This window comes from Ranitomeya variabilis, chromosome 1 (genome assembly GCF_051348905.1).
Source record: "Ranitomeya variabilis isolate aRanVar5 chromosome 1, aRanVar5.hap1, whole genome shotgun sequence".
Classification (NCBI taxonomy): domain Eukaryota; kingdom Metazoa; phylum Chordata; class Amphibia; order Anura; family Dendrobatidae; genus Ranitomeya; species Ranitomeya variabilis.
In genome coordinates, this window is record NC_135232.1 from 405,939,365 (window position 1) to 405,965,862 (window position 26,498).

Here is a 26,498-nt window from a genome sequence, read left to right on the forward strand (position 1 = left end):
TTACATTAATACTTGAAGAATTCCTCTTTGTTGTCCTTCTATAACACTGCATTTCAAAGGTTTTGTCCCTCGGACAATTTTGAGTGTTCCTAATAGATTTTTTCATGCTGATTTCAGACATGACTTCAGATTTTCCCTATCACGTAAGGTTTTTGAGAAATGATATGAAACATAATATTCTGTTATAATTCTAAAAACTCATATATGAAGTTTTTCTGAAATGGTATATTCTGAATTTTCCACTGAAATAACATAAATCGCTGATCTACACATATGCAAGAACTTATGTGCCATGTGCCCCCAATAGGCGAGGGTGGAATTGCAATCCAGCGGCATTTAACAAGCGCATCCGGCAGGAAATGCGCACATCGGTGACCCCATCACATGATCAGGGGTCAGCGGTGCCTTGGCATAACAACCAGAGGTCTCCTAGAGACCTCTATGGTTGTTGATGCCAGATTACTGTGAGCGCCACCCTGTGGTCGGCACTCATAGCAACACTGTAATTCTTCTACATACGGGCGATCTGATCATCGCCTCTATGTAGCAGAGGCAATCAAGTTGTGCCAGCTTCTAGCCTCCCATTGAGACTATTGAAGCCTGGCAAAAGTAAAAAAAAAAAAAAAAAAAAAAAAAAAAAATGTTTTTAAAAATATGATGAAAAAAAAATAGAAGTTCAAATCACCCCCCTTTCGCCCCGTTCAAAATAAAACAATAAAAAAAATCAAACCTAAACATATTTGGTATCACCGCATTTACAATTGCCGATCTATTAAAAAAAAAAAAAAAAAAGCCAGAATTGTTTTTTTGGTCGCCGTGACATTGAATTAAAATGCAATAACGGGCGATCAAAAGAACGTATCTGCACAAGAGTGGTATCATTATAAAGTCAGCTCGTCCCACAAAAAGTAAGCCCACACATGGCCGTATTGATGGAAAAATAAAAAAGTTATGGCTCTGGAAAGAAGGGGAGCAAAAAACGAAAAATTGAAAAAAGCTCTGGACATGAAGGGGTTAAAAACCTTACATGATAGACTTTTGGAGCACATATTCGTGTTTAGCATATCAAAATCTATAAGATACATTAAAATTTTCTCAGGGGACAATAACTTCTCTGAAATTTGTTGCGCAGTGTAATCCGCATTTAAAGTTTTCACCTAGTCACATCTTTTCCTCCCCGTCGGTGATTTTCCAGTCCCTGCACCTGCCTCCAGCCTTTCAATGACAGATCACTGCTGAGGTTTCTGACAGAGGAAGCAGGTCATTTATTGCCTGGAGGCAGACTGAGGGGTTGGGGAATTACAGGAAGGAAAATATCCCTTTACAGTCCTGCCCCTGTGCACCAAAATCTAATTAGGTGAAAACTTAAAATGCTTGTTAAAGAAGAACAACAAAGCTGATTTCTTCACCAAAGTTATCAATGTAATCTGTGCTACAGCTTAATTATAGCCTTAGCTTTACTTTACATTACAATTGGGTTAAAGTGGTAATGCAACAGATTAATTTCATTCTCTGTTCTTCCTCACTGTCAGCGATGTCTCTCTAAATCCTGGTCCTCCTCACCACATCCCCACAGCTCTGCACAACTCTTTTCCATGTAAAGCATCTGCTGCCGGGTACTGCAGAGCAGATCCTATTCTCTAGCTAACAGTTGATCTATGATGGTGCTGGGTTTCTGACCCCCACTGAATTGATGTTGATCTACCTTAAAGACAGCAAATTTAAGTTGTCGCATATTTTGGATGTTTCCCTAGTGGTGTAAATGTGAAAAGCAACTAACAAAATAAACAACTGTAAGACATTGCCTGGACATAATGAAATAGCATATTAGTTTTAATATAAGCATGACTGGAGTTGGCGTGATGGAGGTTATATATCATTTTAATAGGTAAAACATTAGACTTGATGAAGTTATCATATTGATGCTCCAGTAATAGTACAGTTTAAAAAATGGAGAGAAATAGTGTCTTACAGATTATCCTAAGTCATATTGCACGACTCGTTAGAGGGTTGATTGTGACTTGTAGGATCGCTACTTCCAACAGGTGGCGCTATAGAGTTAAGTCCTCTTTTTCTCAGAAGAGGCAATTTGCATATTACAGATTATAGGAATTATGCTTTCTTTTTAGGAAAGTATAAGATTTAACAATATACGGTAAGTGTAGTAAATCACTTGGGAACATCTGCAGAAAAAGGAGTGATTAATCAGAGTGCTGATTAAGCCCAAATTATCATTGTTGGAGATACGGCGATAGTATGCAGAGCACGCTAGTTGTTTCATTCCAATGAACTCTATAAGGCTACTTTCACACTAGCGTCGCTTGCTGTCCGTCGCAATGCGTCATTTTGGAGAAAAAACGCATCCTGCAAAGTTGCCCGCAGGATGCGTTTTTTTCTCCATAGGCTTGCATTAGTGATGCATTGCGACATATGGCCACACGTCGCAATCGGCGTGCGACGGATGCGTCGTGTTTTGGCGGACCGTCGGCACAAAAAAAGTTACATGCCATTCATGCCCAGCTGGGTGGGGAGAAGTTGGAGTAATGTAGCCCTTCGTGTGGCTTACCTGAACTTTGGTAGCACCTAATGTTTTATGTGTATTGACGTTTCTTGTATGACATAATGGTGAATTATCACCTGCTGATAACACTGGGGAACACAATTTTTTAAGAGTTAGGTCAGACAACTGTTCTTAATTAATTTTTGGATGCTGAATCCAGAAATGATCTCAGTTTTTCTCTATCACGTCAAGTTTTTGAACTATAGGATTTTTGTCTTCTCAAAACTATGTAAACTACTGTACCTAAAAAGTGTTTTGTTTTTTTTAAATAGTACAAATATGAACAAAAAATGAAATATATAAGAAATAGGCATGACAAAGTAGTGACTACTCTTACAAGTTGCCACGTAGCTCTATATGAGTCGAATTGTAATCAGATAACAAGTCTTATTACAGATATCAGTGCAATTGTGCTTCTCTGGCAGTAGTTGTGTAGGAAAAACTTGACGTGCTAGAAAAAAAACTGACTACATTTTTGGAATCAGCATGCCAATTTTAGTATAAATCAGCTCAAAAACCTAACTCAACAGAAATTTTTTTTCAAATTGTTCCCCTGTGTAATATATGTCCTAATTAAATAACATGATTGCCTACTTTGGAGAACTGAGGTTTTTTAGACTTCTCAATGGTTCGCCTCTATTCAGAACAGAATTTGTCAACAAAAATATTCTTGAAGAGAAAACTACTTGCCACTTGTAATTTTCCTTGATTTTTCCTTGGTTTGCAAAGTTTTTTTACCTTGTACTGCTGTCATTTATTGAAATAGCCTTCGGTTTAGTGAAGTCCACATACTGCGACAGAATGATTATTTTACATGCAGTAGAAGGCATTAAATTGGATGGTCATTGCCATGGGATAAAACGCATAAATTAAGTTGGGAGGATTGTTCTTTCTATTTGTTTGTCTTTCCACTTAGCTACTGTCATTCCATGCTACAAGCCATTGTAAACCAAACCAGTGTTAAAAGATTTTTATTTGATAAATCTTGCAATAAGTAGTTCTTTTCTGAAAAGTTTGGAAGATGTTCTTTATTGACTTGACTTTTCAGAAGTGATGTTTTATTAAGGAGCCAATAGAAAGTAATTTGTTCTGGTCAAAATAATAAATGTGGTAGGCAACCTTTTGATTTATTCACTTTACACAAATTTTAATTCACAAGTAGAGTTTTCTTCATTATTTTAACTTTCTCGTTTTAGGAATGTTGCCTCTGCAGTCTACGAGGAGGCGCTCTTAAACAAACAACAGATAATAAGTAAGTCATTGGTAACGTTTCTTTTTTTTAATAGTTTTGAGTTACAACATGTTAACTTAACAGTCTAACGAAATCTTTCAAAATTATCACAAAAAAAGGTATAACTGAAAATACAGCAGTGATCAGGGTATTTCTTAAAAACAATCAAAGGCTAAAATAGGTCATATGCAGTGACATGTCAAAAATACTGTTATTGTGAACAGTTAAGTAGGTGCCTGTGAAATTACCTCTAAAAGACAAAGTTAAAGATGACACATCTCCTTTTGTTTTTGTTTTTTGGCAAAAAAATTGTCATTTTTTTTTTTTAAATTTTAAAAATTAAAAAAATTTAAAATGGGTCTATGCAAAAGTTTTGGCACCCTTGGAGACTTGTGTGCTCAGATAGCTTTGACCAATATTTCATATTTTAATTAGTCTGTTAGCATTATGGCTTGTTCACGATCATTATTAGGAAAGGCCAGGTGACTCAAATTTCCCATCTTTTAAAAAACCCAGCCTCCTCTAACCTTGTGCCAAAAAACAGCAGCCATGGTTTTTTTCTAAGCATCTGCCTAGAGCTCATAAAATTAAGATTTTGGAGGCCCATAAAGCAGGGGAAGGCTATAAATAGATGGCAAAGCATTTTTAGGTTTGCCCTTAACTCAGTTCGAAATGTAATTAAGAAATTGCATTTAAGAGGAGCAGTGGAGGTCAAGAATAAGGTCTGGAAGACCAAGCTAAATTTCAGTGAGAGCTGCTCGTAAGATTGCAAGAGAGCAAATCAGAACTCAGAAAGATATAGCAGACTCTGGAGTTGTTACATTGTTCTACTGTTCAGAGACACCTGCACAAATATGGCCTTCATTGAAGAGTCATCAGAAGAAAACCTCTCCTGCGTCCTCACCATAAAATTAAGCTTCAGAAGTATGCAAAAGAACATCTAAAGCCCCCGTCTCACTAAGCGAGATCGCTAGCGAGATCGCTGCTGAGTCACAAGTTTTGTGACGCAACATCGACCTCAGTAGCGATCTCGCTATGTGTGACACGTAGCAGCGACCAGGCCCCTGCTGTGAGATCGCTGGTCGTGTCGGAATGGCCTGGACCTTTTTTTGATCGTTGAGGTCCCGCTGGGTAGCACACATCGCTGTGTTTGACACCTTAGGCTACTTTCACACTAGCGTTAACTGCAATACGTCGCAAATGCGTCGTTTTGCCGAAAATACGCATCCAGCAAAAGTTCTTGCTGGATACGTTTTTTCGTCATAGACTAACATTAGCGACGCATTTGCGACGCATTGCCAAACGTTGCGTCCGTTTTGCGACGCTTGGGCGTGTGGTAGCGGACCGTCGGGAGAAAAAAACGTTACATGTAACGTTTTTTGCTCCCGACGGTCCGCTTTTTCCGACCGCGCATGCGCGGCCGGATCTCCGCCCCCACCTCCCCGCACTTCCCCGCACCTCACAATGGGGCAGCGGATGCGTGGGAAAAATGCATCCGCTGCCCCCGTTGTGCGGCGGAGACCACGCTAGCGTCGGGAACGTCGGCCCGACGCACAGCGACGGGTTGTTCCCGACGCTAGTGTGAAAGTAGCCTTACCAACGACCTCGTTGACGACTCAGACACTGAATTGTCATAATAGCTCCCATTTGACATCGTTGTACAGGTCGCTACAGGTCGCTGGTGAGATGTCAAACAGTGAGATCGCAGCAGCGATCGTTGGAAGATCTCACTGTTTGACATCTCACCAGCGACCACATAGCGACGCAGCAACGATCCCTGACAGGTCGTATCGTTGTCGGGATCGCTTTAGCGTCGCTAAGTGAGACGGGGCCTTAAGGGGAAGGGAAACATTTCATGGGTAGAGGGAAGATTGGATAAAATGAAATTTCAACAAATTCTTGACGCAAACTTAACACCATCTGTAAAAAAAAAAAAAAATTAGCTGAAGTTGAAAAGAGGATGGCTTCTACAAATGGATAATGATCCTGAAGACACATCAAACTCCTCAATAGACTACTTCAAAAGGTGCAAGCTAAAGGTTTTACAATATCCTTCACAGTCCCCTGTTCTGAGCACCATTAAAAATCTGTGACTAGACCTCAAAATAGCAGTACATACAAGATGACCCAGGAACCACACAGAAGTGGAAGAATTTTCCAAGAAAGAATAGATGGTAAACAAGAATTGAAAGACTCTGGCTACAAAATGCGTTTACAAGCTGTGATCCTTTCAAAATGGTGTGCCACTTTGTACTAACCATGCAGGATGCCTAAACTTTTGCATTGGCCCATTTTCATTTTAGTAATTTTTAAAATGTGAAAGATGGGAAAAATAAATAAATATATATATATATATATATATATATATATATATATATATATATATATATATATATATATATATAGGATGTGATGTGTCCTTTTTATCTTTAGGCCATTTAGAGATCTTTTCATCTTCAGCTTGCTAAACTGTTCACGGTAACAGTAATTTTGACAAGGGATGCCCAAACTTTTACATGCCTCTGCACATTGCATAGAAGTTGATGGTTGAACAAGCATTGAAAGAACGATTGTCTGGTAAACAATCATTACAACCATACCGCCATAGACTAATAAGTGTATCTTGCCTGTTAGTCAAGTTTGACATCAGATTAAGGCTGAAAAATGTTGAGGGGTTCTGGAGATGTTTTTTGTGGATACAAATTTCTAACAACTTCATCTTATTTCCAAGCGATATGTCATTATTTAGCTAAATTAATAATTATTTGTTAAATTTCACCCAAATAGACTATTTCAAGTTAATCAATAGTTATCAGCTTTAGACAAAGGTCTATGGGCTTCCTTAAGGGTGGCAGAATATTGAATATTTTAAAGAGAACTGGTCACCAGTTTTATACCTTATAAACCATAGGCATCTTGTTTTAAACTTGTAAGTGTGCAGGCTCACTTGACTTTGCACTAGAGCAAAGTTCTGTAGCACTGACAGGTATACAGTAATGCTGGTGCATTGCAATGCTTCATACCAGCAATCAGAGTAATAAAAGTTAAAGTCCCATAGAGGGACTAAGTAAAAGTTATATTTTTTTATTTTTTAACAGCACATATTTGGTATCGCCGCATGCAGAACAACCCAACCTATAAAACTGTCACACTATTTAAACCCTTCAATGAATGTCGTAAAATAATGAAAAATGTGGCCAAAAATCTGTTTTTTCATCATACCGCCCCCCAAAAAATTGAATAAAACGCAATCGAAAAGTCAAATGGTATATCCGAAAACTCCCATCTTGACCTGCAAAAAACAAGCTACCACACAGCAGAGAAATAAAAAAGCTACAACTTTCAGAAAACAGCAATGCAAAAACTATATGTTCCTATAAAATAGTTTGTGTAAAAGTGCAAAAACATAAGAAAAAAATATAAATGTGGCATCGTTGTAATTGTACTGAACCATAGAATAAAGCTGCCTTATCACTTTTACCATACTGTGTACAGCAAAAAAACAAAAACGAGTAGTTCTTGAATTGCTTTTTTTTTGTTCTTTCTCTCTTCCAATAATCTGAAAAGAAAGCGATCAAAAAGTGTCATGTGACTGAAAAAGTAACTAATAAAAATGTGAACTTGTCCAGCAAAAGAGACCTCGTATAACTCTTATCTGCAGTCATTTAGAAAAATTATAGCTCTCACAATATGGAGATACAAAACCTTTTTTTTTTTTTTTTTGCAAACAAAAGCATTTTTTAGTGTGTGATAGCAGCCAAAGATAACCGATATTCATCTGTTATCGCTGTGATCGCATCAACCCAAAGAGTAAAGCTGCCTTATTACTTATAGCACACAAGGAACAGCATGAAAAGATCCAAAGATCACAGTAAGGCTCTGCATTTTTCCTGCGCTCTGCATGGAGCACTTACACTGGGATTTCCATGTAAATCTATGAAATATGTAATTAAGGCAGAGCCCCTAGTGGAAGATTCCCTATAATGAAACTGATGGAGACATTGTGGAGTCTTTTTAAGCGTGAATACGAACACGGTCTGCCACAATTTTGTGCAAGTTTTGTGCACCGCTGGGGAAAAAGAGGACTCCGCCGAACAGAGGCCAGACGGAGTCTAGAGTAATTCTGCTGTCTCATTATAGTGAATGGATCCCTCTGGGGTTTCATCTGAATCATGTCATTCAGAGATTTAGATGGAAACCCTGATGCAAGTGCTCATCTTATGTAAAATGTTACCTATAAAAGCTTCAATTCAATCCACAAAAAAAGCAAGTCCCCACTCAGGTCTGTCATCTTAGTGGAAATATAGGGGGTTTCCACATTACAGGTACCTCAAAGGCTCTGGAAAAGCGCTATAGCTCCAATAGAAATCCAGTGAATTCTGCCCTCCCAAATCCAAATGCCCCCCTCTCTTCTGAGTCCCAGTGTGCCTAAACCACATTTACATGTTTTGATATTTCTGTAGCAATGAGAACCCGCTTAATTCACAGGGTCCATGTCTCCAGAAGCACAAGCTGTGCACAATGTATGGGCACTACAATGTACTGGGCTCTACAATAGCAGACTTGCAATTTTTACATGGCAACATCCACTGCTGCTTGTTTCTGGAAAACACTCATGGAGTTAAATTAGTGACTACACATGTAGATATATTACTGGAGGGGTGTATTTTCCAAAATAGGGTCCCTTTAGAGGGGATCCTGCTCTACTGGCACTTAAGGGCTTTTTATATGGAGCTTGCAAACTATTCTATGATAATTTGTTCTGCAAGAGTCAAATAGCGCTCCTTCCCTGCCAAGTCTCTCCTTGTGGATGAGGCGAAGTACACATTTGCGTATCTGTCCGCAGCGTATCATCTGCATAGCAAACGCATGCCAAAATGCATTCAAATGCATAGTTACGCTGCGTTTTTTATCCTCAACAGCTTGCACATGGTGCAAAAAAATGCTGCTGCTTCTGCATGCGTTTGTGTGCGTTTATGCATGCGTTTGCGTTGTTTCTGCGCATGCGTTCGAAATTTCCATGAATTTTGTTATGCAGCAAATGCTGTTCCAGGGGAATTTCCTTGACAAAAGCCACACAATGGGCGTGTCTCATGGTGGATTCTGTATATATACCCTACACAGATGAAATCCTCATCTTTTGCTGCTGTATCCAGCTGCAAGATGGATCTTGGCATGGGAAGCTTCTATCGTAATCTGGATTTCGAATTGAAATTGGCTTTTGCCTTTGCTGAGACTTGTGAAGAAGAAAGAAGAAGAGCAAGACGGAGAAGACTTCCTTGTCGCTACTGGCAACACCCCATAGTTGAAGTCCGAGAGAGCCATGGAGCCTACCACAGTGAGCTGCGTGAAAACCCGAGAAGTTTTTCAACTACATGAGGATGTCGGAACAGAGCTACGATGACTTGCTGCAACGTGTCCAAGGATCCATCCCCAAGCAGGACACACAACTACGTCGAGCAATTCCTGCTGACGAACATCTGTTGGTGACCCTGAGGTACGTAATTTTGAAAAATAAACACGTCATTTGTATTATTGTTATAACAGCCATGTACTGATTTTTTTATTTTTTTTTTCATTTTTTGTTTGGCAGATTTTTGGCTACCGGAAAGACCTTAAGATCTCTACATTTTCAATTCTGGATTGGAGTGTCCACCCTTTCTTGGATTGTTGGAGACATCTGCCGTGCTTTATGTGACGTTCTGCGTCCAGAATTCCTCCGACAACTGAACTCTGGCTGAAAAATGATGCAAAATTCCATGAAATTTGTTATTTTCCAAACTGTTTATGTGCTGTGGACGGCAAACACATTCAGATTATGAAACCTGCTGGAAGTGGATCCGAGTATTTCAATTACAAAAAGTACTTTTCAATTACAAAAAGTACTTTTCAATTGTTCTCATGGCGATTGCAGATGCTGAGTGTCAATTTGTCGACGTTGGCTCATTTGGGCGAGGAAATGACTCACAGGCTTCAAAAACTCTGACATGGGCCAACGTTTGTATGGTAATAATTTTAATTTTCCACCGCCACAACATCTTCCGAACACTGAAGTACCGCCAATGCCGTTTGTTGTTGTTGGGGATGAGGCTGTTACACCCGGTCCCGGTCCTGTACCTTTGCGGGGACCCTGTAGGGACTCCCGCTCTCTGCTGGCCTCGCCTCTGCTTCCTCTCTTCCCCCTGCTTCCTGGCGCGTGGCCAGCAGGTTCTCGGGTAGAGTGCTTAGGTCGCATGCGCTCTCCCGGTCTCTTAAAGAGACAGTGCACATTTTTCAAAAAGTACTTCTGACCAATGACGTGTTAGTAATTATTATTTCTAGCTCCTCCGCCATAGGGAGGGTGCCAGAGCAGCAAGTATCCTCTGTTGCTAGCTTCCAGTTTCGGCTAGTGTGTGCTTTAGCTTCTGAAGTGTTCTGCCAGTGCTCCGCTTACACTGTTTGTCTCCGCAGACTATCAGCTACATGTTACCTGGCTATCCTGGATGACGTCCGTTCTGTGTATGCCAGTTCCATCACGTCCCACCATTCAGCCATCCATACCTCTGCACAACGCCAGTACCACCTGTTAGCTCCATGACATCTGTTAACCCTGCTTGTCCGTCTATCCCACTGGGACAGCTGCCACGTGTCCAGGGTCTAACTGGATGTAGCACCTGTGACCCCCAGGCATTCCATTCTGACCTGGTTTGAGGGGACTTGCCATGGGTGTCTGAAGCTCACGTAGTCACGCCCCCTTAAGAGCCCACCCGGACCGTAGTCCCAAGGTTCCACAAAAATATCAGTAAAAAACTAATATGAACTGCACCACCTGTGCCTCCGCTTCCATTCATTACAGAGGCGTTTCATGTGTGTGCCAACCTCATAAAACCTTACTAGAGTTGGGACTTGAATCACACCAAAAGGATTTTTAACTACCGACTGACAAGGGTACGAAGAACTGTGGAGTGTGCCTTTGGTTTGCTGGCATCTAAATGGCGCATTTTGGGAACACCAATTAATCTAAAAACTGAGACAATTGATGATGTGGTCAAAGCATGTGTTGTTATGCACAATTACATCTTGGCAAAAGAGCAACAAAAGTTAGAACTTGACAAACCTGTTGCTAGCACTTTGCAGGATTACCGTGATCACCCTCTGAGGACTACAGTGGAAGTTGCCTAGATGAGGGATAAGTTTGCTGCTTACTTTGTTTCTGATATTAGACGTCTTGCATGGCGAGACGATATGGTTTAATGCACTTTAAGTAAATGTACCTGTAATGTTTGCTGACTTTACTACTAATAAAACACCTCCAGTTAAACACCCGATATATCTTCACTCAACAATACAATACACACGTGTGTGTTTTCACATTATTATTATTATTATTTATTTATATAGCACCATTAATTCCATGGTGCTGTACATGAGAAAGGGGTTACATACAGGGTTATAAATATCATTTCACATAAAGAGAAAATACAGGGATTCTGCAAGCAAAATAAAAATTCTATTTAACAACCATAACCAACTGTTTATTTTGCATTAAACAACAATTGGCTTTATGTTCGGGGTCTGTCTGACTGTGAGAAATTGTGGACCTTGGGGGTGTTGAGCTGTGATGATTGGGTAGCATTCGATGATGAAGGGGTTACAGGTTAAGGGGCAATAAATTGCAAGATTGGCTCATGGATGGGACTGGACACATTGGGAGTAGACGAGACATTAGGAGTTGATTTGTGGGGAATGGATAGACAAATTGGAAGGGAGAGAACCAAGGGAAGGTAGTGACAGATTTGACAACATAGATACATTGGGAGGTGAGGGTGGAGGTGGTGGGTTCAGTTTTGGCCTACATTTTTGGCTCCGTGTCGTCTTTTTCCTGTGCGGCGCAGAGGCCCTAGTGGTAGTCTGTTTTTTGTAGGTACCTCTGCGTTTCTTGGTTACTGAGTGGGAGTGGTGGCCTCTGTAGCAGTGTGCTGGCATGGTGCTGGACTGGGCAGCGTGGTGGATGCTGCTTGCTGCACGGGTGCTGCTCTCTGGAGCGTGTTGGATGCTGCTTGCTGTAGTGATGCTGCTTGCTGCAGTGGTGCTGCACTCTGGAGCGTGGTGTAGCTGTGACCTGGGGGAACAGCCGTAATGTCTAGCGGTGGTGGTGGAGGATAGATCGGTGCTGGCATCTTCGCCCACTGATGCTATGCTTGGCCTTGTTGCTGTCTCAGAAAAGAAATGTTTGCCTGCCAGTAAAATCCGGCCTGCGGATGGTAGCTTCGGGACTGCTGCAGTGCCTGGTTGTAAGCAGCCTGGCAGGCCTTCATGACGTTCAGCTGGAGTTCAGGCATATGGTTTTCTGACATGCCCCGCTCTATTGTGTAAAAAAATGATGTGCCGGTCTCTGAAGGTCGGCCTCCAGGCGGTCAAGGCGTCTGTGGACATCCTGGAAAAGTGTGTTCACCTGTGTGAACCCACTGTCCAGTCTATCTCCGATCACCTTCATCCCATCCTGGAAGACCGAACTTAAGTAAATAAACTCGGGCTTGACTGACCTCTCCCAGGCCCTCTGCCGCTGATAAGTCCCTACAAAACCAGTGGCAGAGGGCTGGGAGAGGGGAAAACCTGATGGACCAGCTGCCTGTTCCTGAGCCTGTGAAAGCCTGCCTGGTTGCTCCATTGCTGGTGGATAATTGGGACCCGTTCATTGGCTGGTCGATGAGGGGCCGCTCCAACAGAGGAAGATCCAGGTTGTGGTGTGCTGCTCCAGGTTCTGTGTGGAAAATAAAAGAAACATTTTTTTAAAAAAAAAGGTTATAGTTTATATAATAGTATGACAACAGAAAAGATACTCGCGTTTACTGAGCAACCGCAGGCCTCAGAAAAGACAGCATACAATTGTATTTATATTTGGAGAGCTTTGGAGCAGCACCACTTCTAACCCGAATGTCCTTTCTTAAATCCCTGTTGAAGTGGTCCTTCATCGAATGCCAACAGACTTTTACTTTCTTCACCCTGAACAGGGAAGAAAAAAAATTAATTGTGAAAAAAAAAAAAAAAAGACTCCAACAATTAGAGCAAAACAGACGCGTCAGACCACATTGCAATACTTACGAAAATCCTTTTTGACTTGTGGCCTTGCATGGTCCCAATCATTCATCAACAATCTGGCCACTTCTTCCCAGAGTCGTCGAATCAATACGGAGTCAGAATGATTACGATCACGGGGCTCCAACAACGCTACTCGCTCTTGCACCAGTGTAATGAGTATGTCATCGTTAATGACAGGTTGGCCTTCTTCACGTTGTCGAACCTATAGATCAAATAAAATAAGAAAACAAAAATTAATACACTTCCTTTCAAAAGTTTAGGGTCACAAAGACAATGTTGTGTTTTCCATGAAAACTTATACTTTTATTAATCAAATGAATTTAAAATCTAGTCCAGACATTGACAAGGTTCGAAAAAAAGATTTTTATTTGAAATAATAATTTTCTCCTTTAAACTTTGCTTTAGTCAAAGAATGCTCCCTTTGCAGCAATTACAGCATTGCAGACCTTTGGCATTCTAGCAGTTAATTTGCTGAGGTAATCTGGAGAAATTTCACCCCATGCTTCCAGAAGCCCCTCCCACAAGTTGGTTTGGCTTGATGGGCACTTTTTGTGTACCATACGGTCAAGCTGCTCCCACAACAGCTCAGTGGGGTTGAGATCTGGTGACTGCGCTGGCCACTCCATTACAGATAGAATACTAGCTGCCTGCTTCTCCCCTAAATAGTTCTTGCATAATTTGGAGGTGTGCTTTGGGTCATTGTCCTGTTGTAGGATGAAATTGGCTCCAATCAAGCGCTGTCCACAGGGTATGGCATGGTGTTGCAAAATGGAGTGATGGCCTTCTATATTCAAAATCCCTTTTACCTTGTACAAATCTCCCACTTTACCAGCACCAAACCATCACATTACCTCCACCATGCTTGACAGATGGCATCAGGCACTCCTCCAGCATCTTTTCAGTTGTTCTGCATCTCACAAATGTTCTTCTGTGTGATCCAAACACCTCAAATTTGGATTCGTCTGTCCATAACACTTTTTTCCAATTTTCCTCTGTCCAATGTCTGTTCCTTTGCCCATATTAATCTTTTCCTTTTATTAGCCAGTCTCTGATATGACTTTTTCTTTGCCACTCTGCCATGAAGGCCAACATCCCGGAGTCACCTCTTCACTGTAGATGTTAACACTGGCGTTTTGCGTATACTTTTTAATGAAGCTGCCAGTTGAGGACCTGTGAGGCGTTGATTTCTCAAGCTACAGACTCTAATGTACTTGTCTTGTTGCTCAGTTGTGCAGCGGGGCCTCCCACTTCTCTTTCTGCTCTGGTTAGATCCTGTTTGTGCTCTCTGAAGGGAGTAGTACACACTGTTGTAGGAAATCTTCAGTTTCTTGGCAATTTCTCGCATGTAATAGCCTTCATTTCTAAGAACAAGAATAGACTGTCGAGATTCACGTGAAAGTTCTTTTTTTTCTGGCCATTTTGAGAGTTTAATTGAACCAACAAATATAATGCTCCAGATTCTCAACTAGCTCAAAGGAAGGTCAGGTTTATAGCTTCTCTAATCAGCCAAATTGTTGTCAGCTGTGCTAACATACTTGCACAAGGGTTTTCAAGGGTATTCTAACCATCCATTATCCTTCTTACACAGTTAGCAAACACAAAGTACCATAAGAACACTGGAGTGATGATTGTTGGGAATGGGCCTCTATACACCTATGAAGATATTGCATTACAAACCAAATGTTTGCAGCTAGAATAGTCATTTACCACATTAACAATGTATAGAGTGTATTTCTGAATCATTTAATGTTAGCTTCATTGGGAAAAAAACTGTGCTTTTTCAAAAATAAGAAAATTTGTAAGTGACCCTAAACTTTTGAACGATAGTGTAAGTCATATAGTTTTAAAGCTACAAAGCTAAAAAAAAAAAACAACAATAATTTCAAGTCTGATGCCGAAAAGAATACTTACACCCCGTCTTTCCTTCTCAGGAATTTGAACCCGACGACCCTGGGAAGGTTAATTTCCTTGACTGCTCCTGCTCTTCTGCACTGGAAGTTTCCTGTAAAGAAAATACATGATTTACCACATGTGTAGTATTGCCAGTCAATACATACCAATCAGTATATCAAATGTGATTACATAATCAGTGTCATGTCCACTCTTGGAAGCAGAGTCTTCACTGGAGGACATGTTGGAACAGCAGGCAGCAGTCAAGTGAAACACTACAGAAAAGAACAGATAAGAAAAATTGAACTTGTTAAAAGTGCCAAAGCAAACAAAAAAACATTTTGAAGGCCAATACTTACATTACAGGCAGACACCCAACAGCACAGCAGCCCAGCACCAGAACATCTGGACAGCACCACAACACTGGAACAGCAGCACAACTCAGGGACAACAGCACAGCACAGTCTACAATGGGAAAAAAGTGTGAGACTGGGCAGTGCAACATAGTAATTGAAAAGTACACACATACTTACACAGGGCCACAGGAGCAATCCAGGACAGGCAGGAGCAATCCAGGCAAGGAAGAGTCCGGTACAGGAACATGTCAGTCTAGAAGGAACAGAAAGCAAAACGTAAGTACAGAGTACAGACTGCAGTGAGAGAGACAGACAGACATTGTGCTCGCATCCAGAGTCTTGAGAGTAATGGATTTCGTGTCCAGAACCTCTTTTATAAAGCTAGGAGTTTGCAGGTGGTGAAATCATTTCCTGGACATGATTAGTCTGAAGTACGCAGGCGTTCGATACGCATGCGTATGCATGTCCTTGCATAACAATGCGTTTCCATAGACAGTAATGCGTTGTTTTGACGCACTCATCCGTATGCGTATGTCTGCACTTAAAGGGAACCTGTCAGCCCCCCAAGCGTTTGTAACTAAAAGAGCCACTTGTGCAGCACTTATGCTGCATTCTGACAAGGTGGCTCTTTTAGTTATTGGTGCTGTAACTTCAGAAATAATTCATTTTATAATTTGTCCCAAATACCTTTTATCAGTCCTGGAGGCAGGCCTTCTCCCCTGCTGCAAGCGCAGCACCACCGTCACTCAAGTCCTCTTGGTGCTGGGCGCCGCCTCCTCAGCGTTGTTTTCAAATGAGCCGGTGCCTGCGCTCTTTTCTCATGCATTGAGCTGACTGCGCCTGTGCAGCCGCCCTGCCCGAGATCCCGCCCCGCAGTGAGAATAAATCAGAAGACACTGCGGGGCGGGATCTTGGGCAGGGCGGCCGCACAGGCGCAGTCAGCTAAACTGCAAATGAGGAGAGAGGACGGGCAGCGCTCACTGCGCATGCCCAAGGCAGGAGAAAAGAGCGCAGGTGCCGGCTCATTTAAAAACAGCGCTGAGGAGACATGAGTGATGGTGGTGCTGTGTTTGCAGCAGGGGGCAAAGGCCTGCCTCCAGGACTGATAAAAGGTATTTGGGACAGATTATAAAATGGATTATTTCTGAAGTTACAGCACCAATAACTAAAAGAGCCACCTTGTCGGAATGCAGCATTAGTGCTGCACAAGGTGGTTCTTTTAGTTACAAACGCCTGGGGGGGGGGGGGGGTGACAGGTTCCCTTTATTTGTTAGACAAAAAGAGAAAAGCATTACTGCAAAGAAAATTGCACACCATCCAATAATAAACAGTCATAAGTCAATAAAATAAGCGTGTTATTTTTTTTTAACATTTCAAAAACACCACAAACCGTTAAAAACATAGTTAAAAAATCATCCAATACACACAGGCAATAGAGAACGTAGATGAGTATGGTATTGAGACCCAAATATAACCTAATGGCTCATGAGGAGGTGTGCAAAACCCCTAATTTGGACAACATAATATAAGGTTCATTTATGCACATGGAACAACCCCTATGCAAAACATATCCGACAGTTGTCCAATAAATATAGAGCTAGGCCAACCAAATAGGCTTAAGGGTCACCTATACATGGAAATATTAACCCCTTAGTGACGGAGCCAAATTTTTGAAATCTGACCACTGTCACTTTGTGATAATAACTCTGGAACGCTTCAACAAAACCCAGTGATTTTGATTTTCGTGACTCATGATACTTTATGATAATGGTAAATTTAGGTCAATATGTTTTGTGTTTATTTATAAAAAAAATCAGAAATTTGAGAAAAATCTTTAAAAATTTTCAATTTTCAAACTTTGAATGAATATCCCTTTAATTCAGATAGTCATACCACAGCAAAATATTAATAAATAACATTTCCACATGCCTGCTTTACATCAGCATCATTTGTAAAATGTTATTTTATTTTGTTTGCATTTTAGGAGGTTTAAAAATGTAGCAGTAATTTTTCATTTTTTTCAAGGAAATTTACAAAATTTATTTTTTTAGGGACCTATCCATGTTTGAAGTGACTTTAGGGGTCCTATATATTGGGAACCCCCCAAAAGTCAAAGCATTTTTAAAACGGCACCCCCTGACATATTGAAAACTGCAGTCAGGTAGTTTATTAACCCTTCAGGTGATTTTCAGGTTTTAACCCCTTCCCGACCTGTGACACAGCGTATGCGTCATAAAAGTCGGTGCCAATCCGACCTGTGACGCATATGCTGTGTCACAGAATGATCGTGTCCCTGCAGATCGGGTGAAAGGGTTAACTCCCATTTTACCCAATCTGCAGAGACAGGGGGAGTGGTACTTCAGCCCAGGGGGGGTGGCTTCACCCCCCCGTGGCTACGATCGCTCTGATTGGCTGTTGAAAGTGAAACTGCCAATCAGAGCGATTTGTAATATTTCACCTATGAAAATGGTGAAATATTACAATCCAGCCATGGCCGATGCTGCAATAGCATCTGCCATGGCTGGAGACCCCGATCTGTCCCCACCCCACCGATCGCCTCCCCAGTCGTCCTTTTTGCCCCGATCTCCGTTCCGCTCCCCTCCTCCCTCCTGTCGGCTCCCCCGGTCCTCCTGTCCGCTCCCCAGGTCCTCCGATCCCCCCCCCCCCCCCGTGTTCCGGTCCCACCCCCCCATACTTACCTAGCTCCGATGTCCCTCCCGGTGTCCGGCCGTCTTCTTCATGGGTGCCGCCATCTTGGAAAATGGCGGGCGCATGCGCAGTGCGCCCGCCGAATCTGCCAGCCGGCAGATTCGTTCCTGCACATTTTGGTCGCTGTGATAAGTTCTATCACAGCGATCAAAATAAAAAAAATAGTAAATAAATCACCCCCTTTATCACCCCCATAGGTAGGGACAATAATAAAATACAGAAAATATAATTATTTTTGTTTTTCCATTAGGGTTAGGGGTAGGGTTAGGGGTACGGTTAGGGGTAGGGTTGCACTTAGGGTTGCACTTAGGGCTAGGGTTGCACTTAGGGTTGCACTTAGGGTTGCACTTAGGGCTAGGGTTGCACTTAGGGTTGCACTTAGGGCTAGGGTTGCACTTAGGGTTGCACTTAAGGCTGGGGTTGCACTTAGGGTTGCACTTAGGGCTAGGGTTGCACTTAGGGTTGCACTTAGGGCTAGAGTTGCACTTAGGGTTGCACTTAGGGCTAGGGTTGCACTTAGGGTTGCACTTAGGGCTAGGGTTGCACTTAGGGTTGCACTTAGGGCTAGGGTTGCACTTAGGGTTGCACTTAGGGCTAGGGTTGCACTTAGGGCTAGGGTTGCACTTAGGGCTAGGGTTGCACTTAGGGCTAGGGTTGCACTTAGGGCTAGGGTTAGAATTAGGGTTAGAATTAGGGTTAGGGTTGGAATTAGGGTTAGAATTAGGCTATGTGCACATGGTGCGGATTTGGCTTCGGATCCGCAGCGGATTGGTCGCTGCGGATTCGTATCAGTTTTCCATCACATTTACAGTACCACGTAAACCTATGGAAAGCCAAATCCGCTGTGCCCATGGTGCGGAAAATACAGCGCGGAAACGCTGCGTTGTATTTTCCGCAGCATGTCAATTCTTTGTGCAATTCCGCAGCGTTTTACACCTGCTCCATAATAGGAATCCGCAAGTGAAATCCACACAAAAAACACTGGAAATCCGCGGTAAATCCGCAGGTAAAGCGCAGTGCGTTTTACCTGCAGATTTTTCAAAAACTGCGGAAAAATCCACACAAATCCGCAACGTGAGCACATAGCCTTAGGGTTAGGGTTGGAATTAGGGGTAAGACTAGGGTTAGGGGTGTGTTGGGGTTAGGGTTGTGGTTAGGGTTGGGATTAGAGTTAGGGGTGTGTTGGGGTTAGTGTTGGAGTTAGAATTGAGGGGTTTCCACTTTTTAGGCACATCAGGGGGTCTCCAAACGCGACACGGCGCCACCATTGATTCCAGCCAATCTTGCGTTGAAAAAGTAAAATGGTGCTCTCTCCCTTCCGAGCCCCGACGTGTGCCCAAACAGTGCTTTACCCCCACATATGGGGTACCAGCGTACTCAGGAGAAACTGATCAACAACTTTTGGGGTCCAATTTCTCATGTAACCCTTGGGAAAATAAAAAATTGCGGGCTAAAAAATTATTTTTGAGGAAAGAAAAATGATTTTTTATTTTCACGGCTCTGCGTTATAAACTTCTGTGAAGCACTTGGGGGTTCAAAGTGCTCACCACACATCTAGATAAGTTCCCTTGGGGGTTTAGTTTCCAAAATGGGGTCACGTGGGGAGTTTCTACTGTTTAGGCACATCAGGGGCTCTGCAAACGCAACGTGATGCCCGCAGAGCATTCCATCAAAGTCTGCATTTCAAAACGTCACTACTTCACTTCTGAGCTCCGGCATGTGCCCAAACAGTGGTTTACCCCCACATATGGGGGGTATCAGCATACTCAGGAGAAACTGGACAACAACTCTTGGGGTCAAATTTCTCCTGTTACCCTTGGGAAAATAAAAAATTCAGGGCTAAAAAAAATTTTTTGAGAAAAGAAAAATTATTTTTTATTTTCATGGCTCTGCATTATAAACTTCTGTGAAGCACTTGGGGGTTCAAAGTGCTCACCACACATCTAGATTAGTTCCTTGGGAGGTCTAGTTTCCAAAATGGGGTCAATTATGGGGAAGCTCCAATGTTTAGGCACACAGGGGCTCTCCAAACACGACATGGTGTCCGCTAATGATTGGAGCTAATTTTCCATTCAAAAAGCCAAATGGCGTGCCTTCCCTTCCAAGCCCTGCCGTGCACCCAAACAGTGGTTTACCCCCACATATGGGGTATCATCGTACTCAGGACAAACTGGACAACAACATTTGGGGTCCAATTTCTCCTGTTACCCTTGGGAAAATAAAAAATTCTGGGCTAAAAATCATTTTTGAGGAAAGAAAAATTATTTTTTATTTTCACGGCTCTGCGTTATAAACTTCTGTGAAGCACTTGTTGGTTTAAAGTACTCACTATGCATCTAGATAAGTTCCTTGGGGGGTCTCCTTTCCACAATGGGGTCACTTGTGGGGAAGCTCCAATGTTTAGGCACACAGGGGCTCTCCAAACGCGACATGGTGTCCGCTAACGATGGAGATAATTTTTCATTCAAAAAGTCAAATGGCGCTCCTTCCCTTCCGAGACTTACCATGTGCCCAAACAGTGGTTTACCCCCACATGTGAGGTATCAGTGTACTCAGGAGAAATTGCCCAACAAATTTTAGGATCCATTTTATCCTGTTGCCCATGTGAAAATTAAAAAATTGAGGCTAAAATAATTTTTTTGTGAAAAAAAAGTACTTTTTCATTTTTACGGATCAATTTGTGAAGCACCTGGGGGTTTAAAGTGCTCACTATGCATCTAGATAAGTTCCTTGGGGCGTCTAGTTTCCAAAATGGGGTCACTTGTGGGGGAGCTCCAATGTTTAGGCACACGGGGGCTCTCCAAACGCGACATGGTGTCCGCTAAAGATTGGAGCCAATTTTTCATTCAAAAAGTCAAATGGCGCTCCTTCCCTTCCGAGTTCTGCCGTACGCCCAAACAGTGGTTTACCCCCACATATGAGGTATCAGCGTACTCAGAACAAATTGGACAACAACTTTCGTGGTCCAGTTTCTCCTTTTACCCTTGGGAAAATAAAAAAAATTGTTGCTAAAAGATCATTTTTGTGACTAAAAAGTTAAATGTTCATTTTTTCCTTCCATGTTGCTTCTGCTGCTGTGAAACACCTGAAGGGTTAATAAACTTCTTGAATGTGGTTTTGAGCACCTTGAGGGGTGCAGTTTTTAGAATGGTGTCACTTTTGGGTATTTTCAGCCATATAGAACCCTCAAATTGACTTCAAATGTGAGGTGGTCCCTAAAAAAAAATGGTTTTGTACATTTTGTTGTAAAAATGAGAAATCACTGGTCAAATTTTAACCCTTATAACTTCCTAGCAAAAAAAAATGTTGTTTCCAAAATTGTGCTGATGTAAAGTAGACATGTGGGAAATGTTATTTATTAACTATTTTGTGTCACATAACTCTCTGGTTTAGCAGAATAAAAATTCAAAATGTGAAAATTGCAAAATTTTCAAAATTTTCGCCAAATTTCCGTTTTTTTTCACAAATAAACGCAGAAATTATCGACCTAAATTTACCACTAACATGAAGCCCAATATGCCACGAAAAAACAATCTCAGAATCGCTACGATCCGTTGAAGCGTTCCCGAGTTATTACCTCATAAAGGGACACTGGTCAGAATTGCAAAAAACGGCAAGGTCATTAAGGCCAAAATAGGCTGGGTCATGAAGGGGTTAACGTCCGCCGATACGCCTTTTAACGGCGGCCGCTAAGGGTACTTAAACCACAGCGCCGTTAATTAACGGCGCTGTGGAAAAAGTGAATAGCGCCCCCCAGAGTCGATTTTCTCTGGGGTCTCGGTTACCGGGGGTAGCCGTGACCCCAAAGAACATGATCCGGGTCGGTTTTTACCGACCCCTGTTTTGCGATCGCCGGTAATTAAGTGTTTACCGGCGACCGCAAAAAAGAAAAAAAAGCGATGTGTAATTCTCTGTCCTCTGATGTGATCGCACATCAGAAGACAGAGAAATAGGGGGATTCAGGGACCCTATCATACTTACCGGTGTCCCTGGGTCCTCCTGCGTCCCCTCCTGCCCGCCGGCTTCTTCCTATGGAAAGAAAATGGCGGGCGCATGCGCAGTGCGCCCGCTCTCTGCTGCCATCTGCCGGCTGGCAGGAGAGAGGAGTTGGGGCTAAAATTAGGGCTAGGGTTAGGGCTAGGGTTAGGGCTAGGGTTAGGGTTGGGGCTAAATTTAGGGTTAGGGTTGCGGCTAAATTTAGGGTTAGGGTTGGGGCTAAAGTTAGGAGTAGGGTTGCGGCTAAAGTTAGGGTTAGAGTTGGGATTAGGGTTTGGATTAGGGTTGGCATTAGGGTTACCTTTGGGATTAGGGTTAAGGTTGGGATTAGGGGTGTATTGGGATTAGGATTAGGTTTGAGGTTAGGGTTGAGATTAGGATTAGGGGTGTGTTGGATTTAGGGTTCTGATTAGGGTTATGGTTGTTTTGGGGTTAGGGTTGCGATTATCCTTAGGGTTGTGATTAGGATTATGGATCAGGTTGGCATTAGGGTTAGGCCTCTTTCACACTTCAGTCTTTTGGCGTCAGTCTGAAACCGCCATTTTCGTCAAATAGCGGATCCGCCATTTTTTGGGGGCGGATCCGCTATTTTCCCATAGACATGCATTAGCGACGGATTGTGGCGGATGGTCGTCCGTTCCATGCGACGGATCCGTCTAGACATTGACGGCCATTGTAACATTTTTTGTCTGCGCCGAAATGGCGGTTCACGACGCATCCGTCGCGTTCGTCATTCCATAGAATGGCCGCCTATGGGCGACTGATCCGTCGTTACCGTCATTTCGACGGATCCGTCTCCCCAATCCGCTTTTTCAATTGTGCATGCTCCAAAAAGTAGATACTTTTCCCAGACAACGCCCAAGTAACGGATCCATCAAAAAACCGGATCCGTTAGAACCGTTTTCTCAACAATTGTGACGGATCCGTCAATCCGTCACTATGTCGGAGCTGACTGACGCCAAATAACTGAAGTGTGAAAGAAGCCTTAGGGGTGTGTTGGGGTTAGGGTTGGAGTTAGGTTTGGGGGGTTTCCACTGTTTAGGTACATCAGGGGGTCTCTAAACGCCACAGCCAATTTTGTGCTCAAAAAGTCAAATGGTGCTCCCTCCCTTCCGAGCTCTGCCGTGCACCCAAACAGTGGTTTACCCCCACATATAGAGCATCATCGTACTCAGGATAAATTGGACAAAAACTTTTGGGGTCCAATTTCTCCTGTTACCCTTTTTTACCTAATTTGGGGGCTTAAAAATCTTTTTTGTGGAAAAAAAAATTTATTTTTATTTTCACGACTCTGCATTATAAACGTCTGTGAAACACTTGGGCATTCAAAGTTCTCCCCACACATCTAGATAAGTTCCTTGGGGGGTCTAGTTTCCAAAATGGGGTCACTTGTGGGTGGTTTCTACTGTTTAGGTACATCAGGGTCTCTGCAAACGCAACATAATGCCCGCAGACCATTCTATCAAAATCTGCATTCCAAAATGGCGTTCCTTCCCTTCCGAGCTCTGCCATGAGCTCAAACAGTGGTCCCCCCCACACATGGGGTATCAGTGTACTCAGGACAAATTGGACAACAACTTTTGGGGTCCAATTTCTCTTGTTACCCTTGTCAAAATAAAAATTTGGGGGCTTAAAAATCTTTTTTGTGGAAAAAAAATTTTATTTTTATTTTCACGACTCTGCATTATAAACCTTGGGGGGTCTAGTTTCCAAAATGGGGTCACTTGTGGGGGGTTTCTACTGTTTAGGTACATCAGGGGCTCTGCAAACGCAACATAACGCCCACAGACCATTCTATCAAAGTCTGCATTCCAAAACGGCACTCCTTCCCTTCCGAGCTCTGCCATGCGCCCAAACAGTGGTTTACCCCAACATATGGGGCCTCAGCCTAGTCACCATAAATTGCACAATAAATTTTGGGGTCCAATTTCTCCTGTTATGATCCTAGTGGCTGAGGATCACAAAACGGACTAGCTAAGTTTATGAACATAGACACGAGCTCTAGGGAGGTGGTAACTGGACTGACCGCAAACCTGATCCTAACCAACACACTAAAGGTGGCCGGTGAACGTGCCTAAAATCCTGGACGTCTCGACGCAGCCTGAGAAACTATCTACTCCTGGAGGGAAAGTAAGACCTCACTTGCCTCAAGAGAAATCACCCCAAAGATAAAGGAAGCCCCCAACAAATAATAACGGTGAGGTAAGGGGAAAACACAAACGTAGAAATGAAAACAGATTCAGCAAATGAGGCCCGCTAATACTAGATAGCAGAAGACAGATAGGGAACTGTGCGGTCAGTAAAAAACCCCATGCAAAATATCCACGCTGAGAATACAAGAACCCCCACACCAACTAACGGTGTGAGGGGAGAAACTCAGCCCCCTAGAGCTACCAGCAAGCAAGGAAATCACATATTAGCAAGCTGGACAAAAAAACAAAAATAAACCAAGAAACCTATGACCACTGATGGTCAAAAAATGAACCAAGCAAAACTTGGCTTCTCTTGAAGAGACTGATAACGAAGGACTGCAGGAGAGCTCCAAAATAGCACTGAAGACATTGACAGCAGGCAACAACTGAGAGTCCAGGTGAACTAAATAGGAAACCAGCTAAGAGATAACGAGACAGCTGATCCTGCCTCAGACCTGCAGAATGACACAAAGAACCACCAGAGGGAGCCCAAAGACAGCACTCACACAGTACCAGTTGTGACCACAAGAGGGAGCCCAAAAACAGAGTTCACAACAGTTACCCTTGAGAAAATAAAAAATTGCAGACTAAAAAATCATTTTTGAGGGAAAAAAAAGGATTTTTTATTTTCACGGCTCTACTTTATAAATTTCTGTGAGGCACTTGGGGGCTTAAAGTGCTCACCACACATCTAGATAAGTTCCTTAAGTGGTCTAGTTTCCAAAATGGGGTCACTTGTGGGGGGTTTCTACTGTTTAGGCACATCAGGGGCTCTCCAAACGCGACATGGTGTCCGATCTCAATTCCAGCCAATTCTACATTGAAAAAGTAAAACGGCACTCCTTCTCTTCCAAGCTCTGCGGTGCACCCAAACAGTGGTTTACCCCCACATATGGGGTATCGACGTACTCAGGAGAAATTGCACAACAACTTTTGTGGTCTAATTTCTCCTGTTACCCTTGTCAAATCAGGGGCTCTCTAAACGTGACATGGCATCCGATCTCAATTCCAGCCAATTCTGCATTGAAAAAGTTAAATGGCACTCCTTCTCTTCCAAGCTCTGTGGTGCGCCCAAACAGTGGTTTACCCCCACATATGGGGTATCGGCGTATTCAGAAGAAATTGCACAACAACATTTATGGTTAAATTTCTGTTTTTACACTTGTGCAAATAAAAAAAAAATGGTTCTGAAGTAAAATGTTTGCAAAAAAAAGTTAAATGTTCATTTTTGCCTTCCACATTGTTTCAGTTCCTGTGAAGCACGTAAAGGGTTAATAAACTTCTTAAATGTGGTTTTGAGCACCTTGAGGGGTGCAGTTTTTAGAATGGTGTCACACTTGGGTATTTTCTATCATATAGACCTCTCAAAATGACTTCAAATGTGATGTGGTCCCTAAAAAAAAAAAAATGGTGGTGTAAAAATGAGAAATTGCTGGTCAACTTTTAACCCTTATAACTCCCTAACAAAAAAAAATTTTGTTTCCAAAATTGTGCTGATGTAAAGTAGACATGTGGGAAATGTTATTTATTAACTATTTTTTGTGAAATATCTCTCTGATTTAAGGGCATAAAAATACAACGTTTGAAAATTGCAAAATTGTAAAATTTTTTGCCATATTTCCATTTTTTTCATAAATAATCGCAAGTAATATCGAAGAAATGTTACCACTAGCTTGAAGTACAATATGTCACGAAAAAACAATCTCAGAATCAGCAGGATCCGTTGAAGCGTTCCAGAGTTATAACCTCATAAAATGACAGTGGTCAGAATTGTAAAAATTGGCCTGGTCATTAAGTACCAAATTGGCTCTGTCACTAAGGGGTTAATGGAAAGTGGCATGACAGAAATAAAAATGTGTATTTTTACCACATAAATGTCGCTAACTTCTGAACAGGTTACAACAGCCGTCAGACTCTGAGGCCGCTATTTGGTTATAAATTGCCATGGCAAACATCAGGACCACAAAATCATGATCTGAGGGCACCAATTGGGAAAAAGAGGAAGCCCCCACACTTTGTTAACCATTTATATGATGTAGTCACTATTGACAGCAGCATCTAAGGGGTTAAGCAGATATTGACGGTGCAAACACTGATCGCGGCTGATACAGCAAGTTGTCAGCTATAGTGTACAGCCGACAGCTGCTGGATTGTCACCTGTATGGGGATGCTATTCTCTTATATCTCAGGTCAGTTAAAAGACATATTGGCGGTCATTAAGTGGTTAAACTAAGTCCCACAAGTATAACCGGAGGAAACCCCCCATAAACATACAACCTTGTGATGGAGCGATGCCCACGTGATGAAGCCTGTTCGCCAGGCGATACGCGTGGGCATTGCTCCATCACCAGGTTGTATGTTTATGGGATGGTGTTTGTATTTTTTAACTATGTTTTTAACGGTTTGTGGTGTTTTTGAAATGTTCAATAAAATCAGCGTGTTATTTTTTTACTTATGACTGTTTATTATTGGTTGGTGTGCAA

General features: G+C 42.3%; 1 protein-coding gene across 2 annotated transcripts in view; it reads left to right on the forward strand.

Moving 5' to 3' along the window:
* KDM4C (lysine demethylase 4C) overlaps nucleotides 1-26,498 on the forward strand; it is a 595,853-nt gene that overhangs the window by 429,289 nt on the left and 140,066 nt on the right. For both annotated transcript variants that reach the window (XM_077249185.1, XM_077249186.1), the window contains one exon: nucleotides 3,757-3,812. In XM_077249185.1, the coding sequence (XP_077105300.1) occupies nucleotides 3,757-3,812 (56 nt within the window). The remainder of the gene's footprint in view (nucleotides 1-3,756; nucleotides 3,813-26,498) is intronic.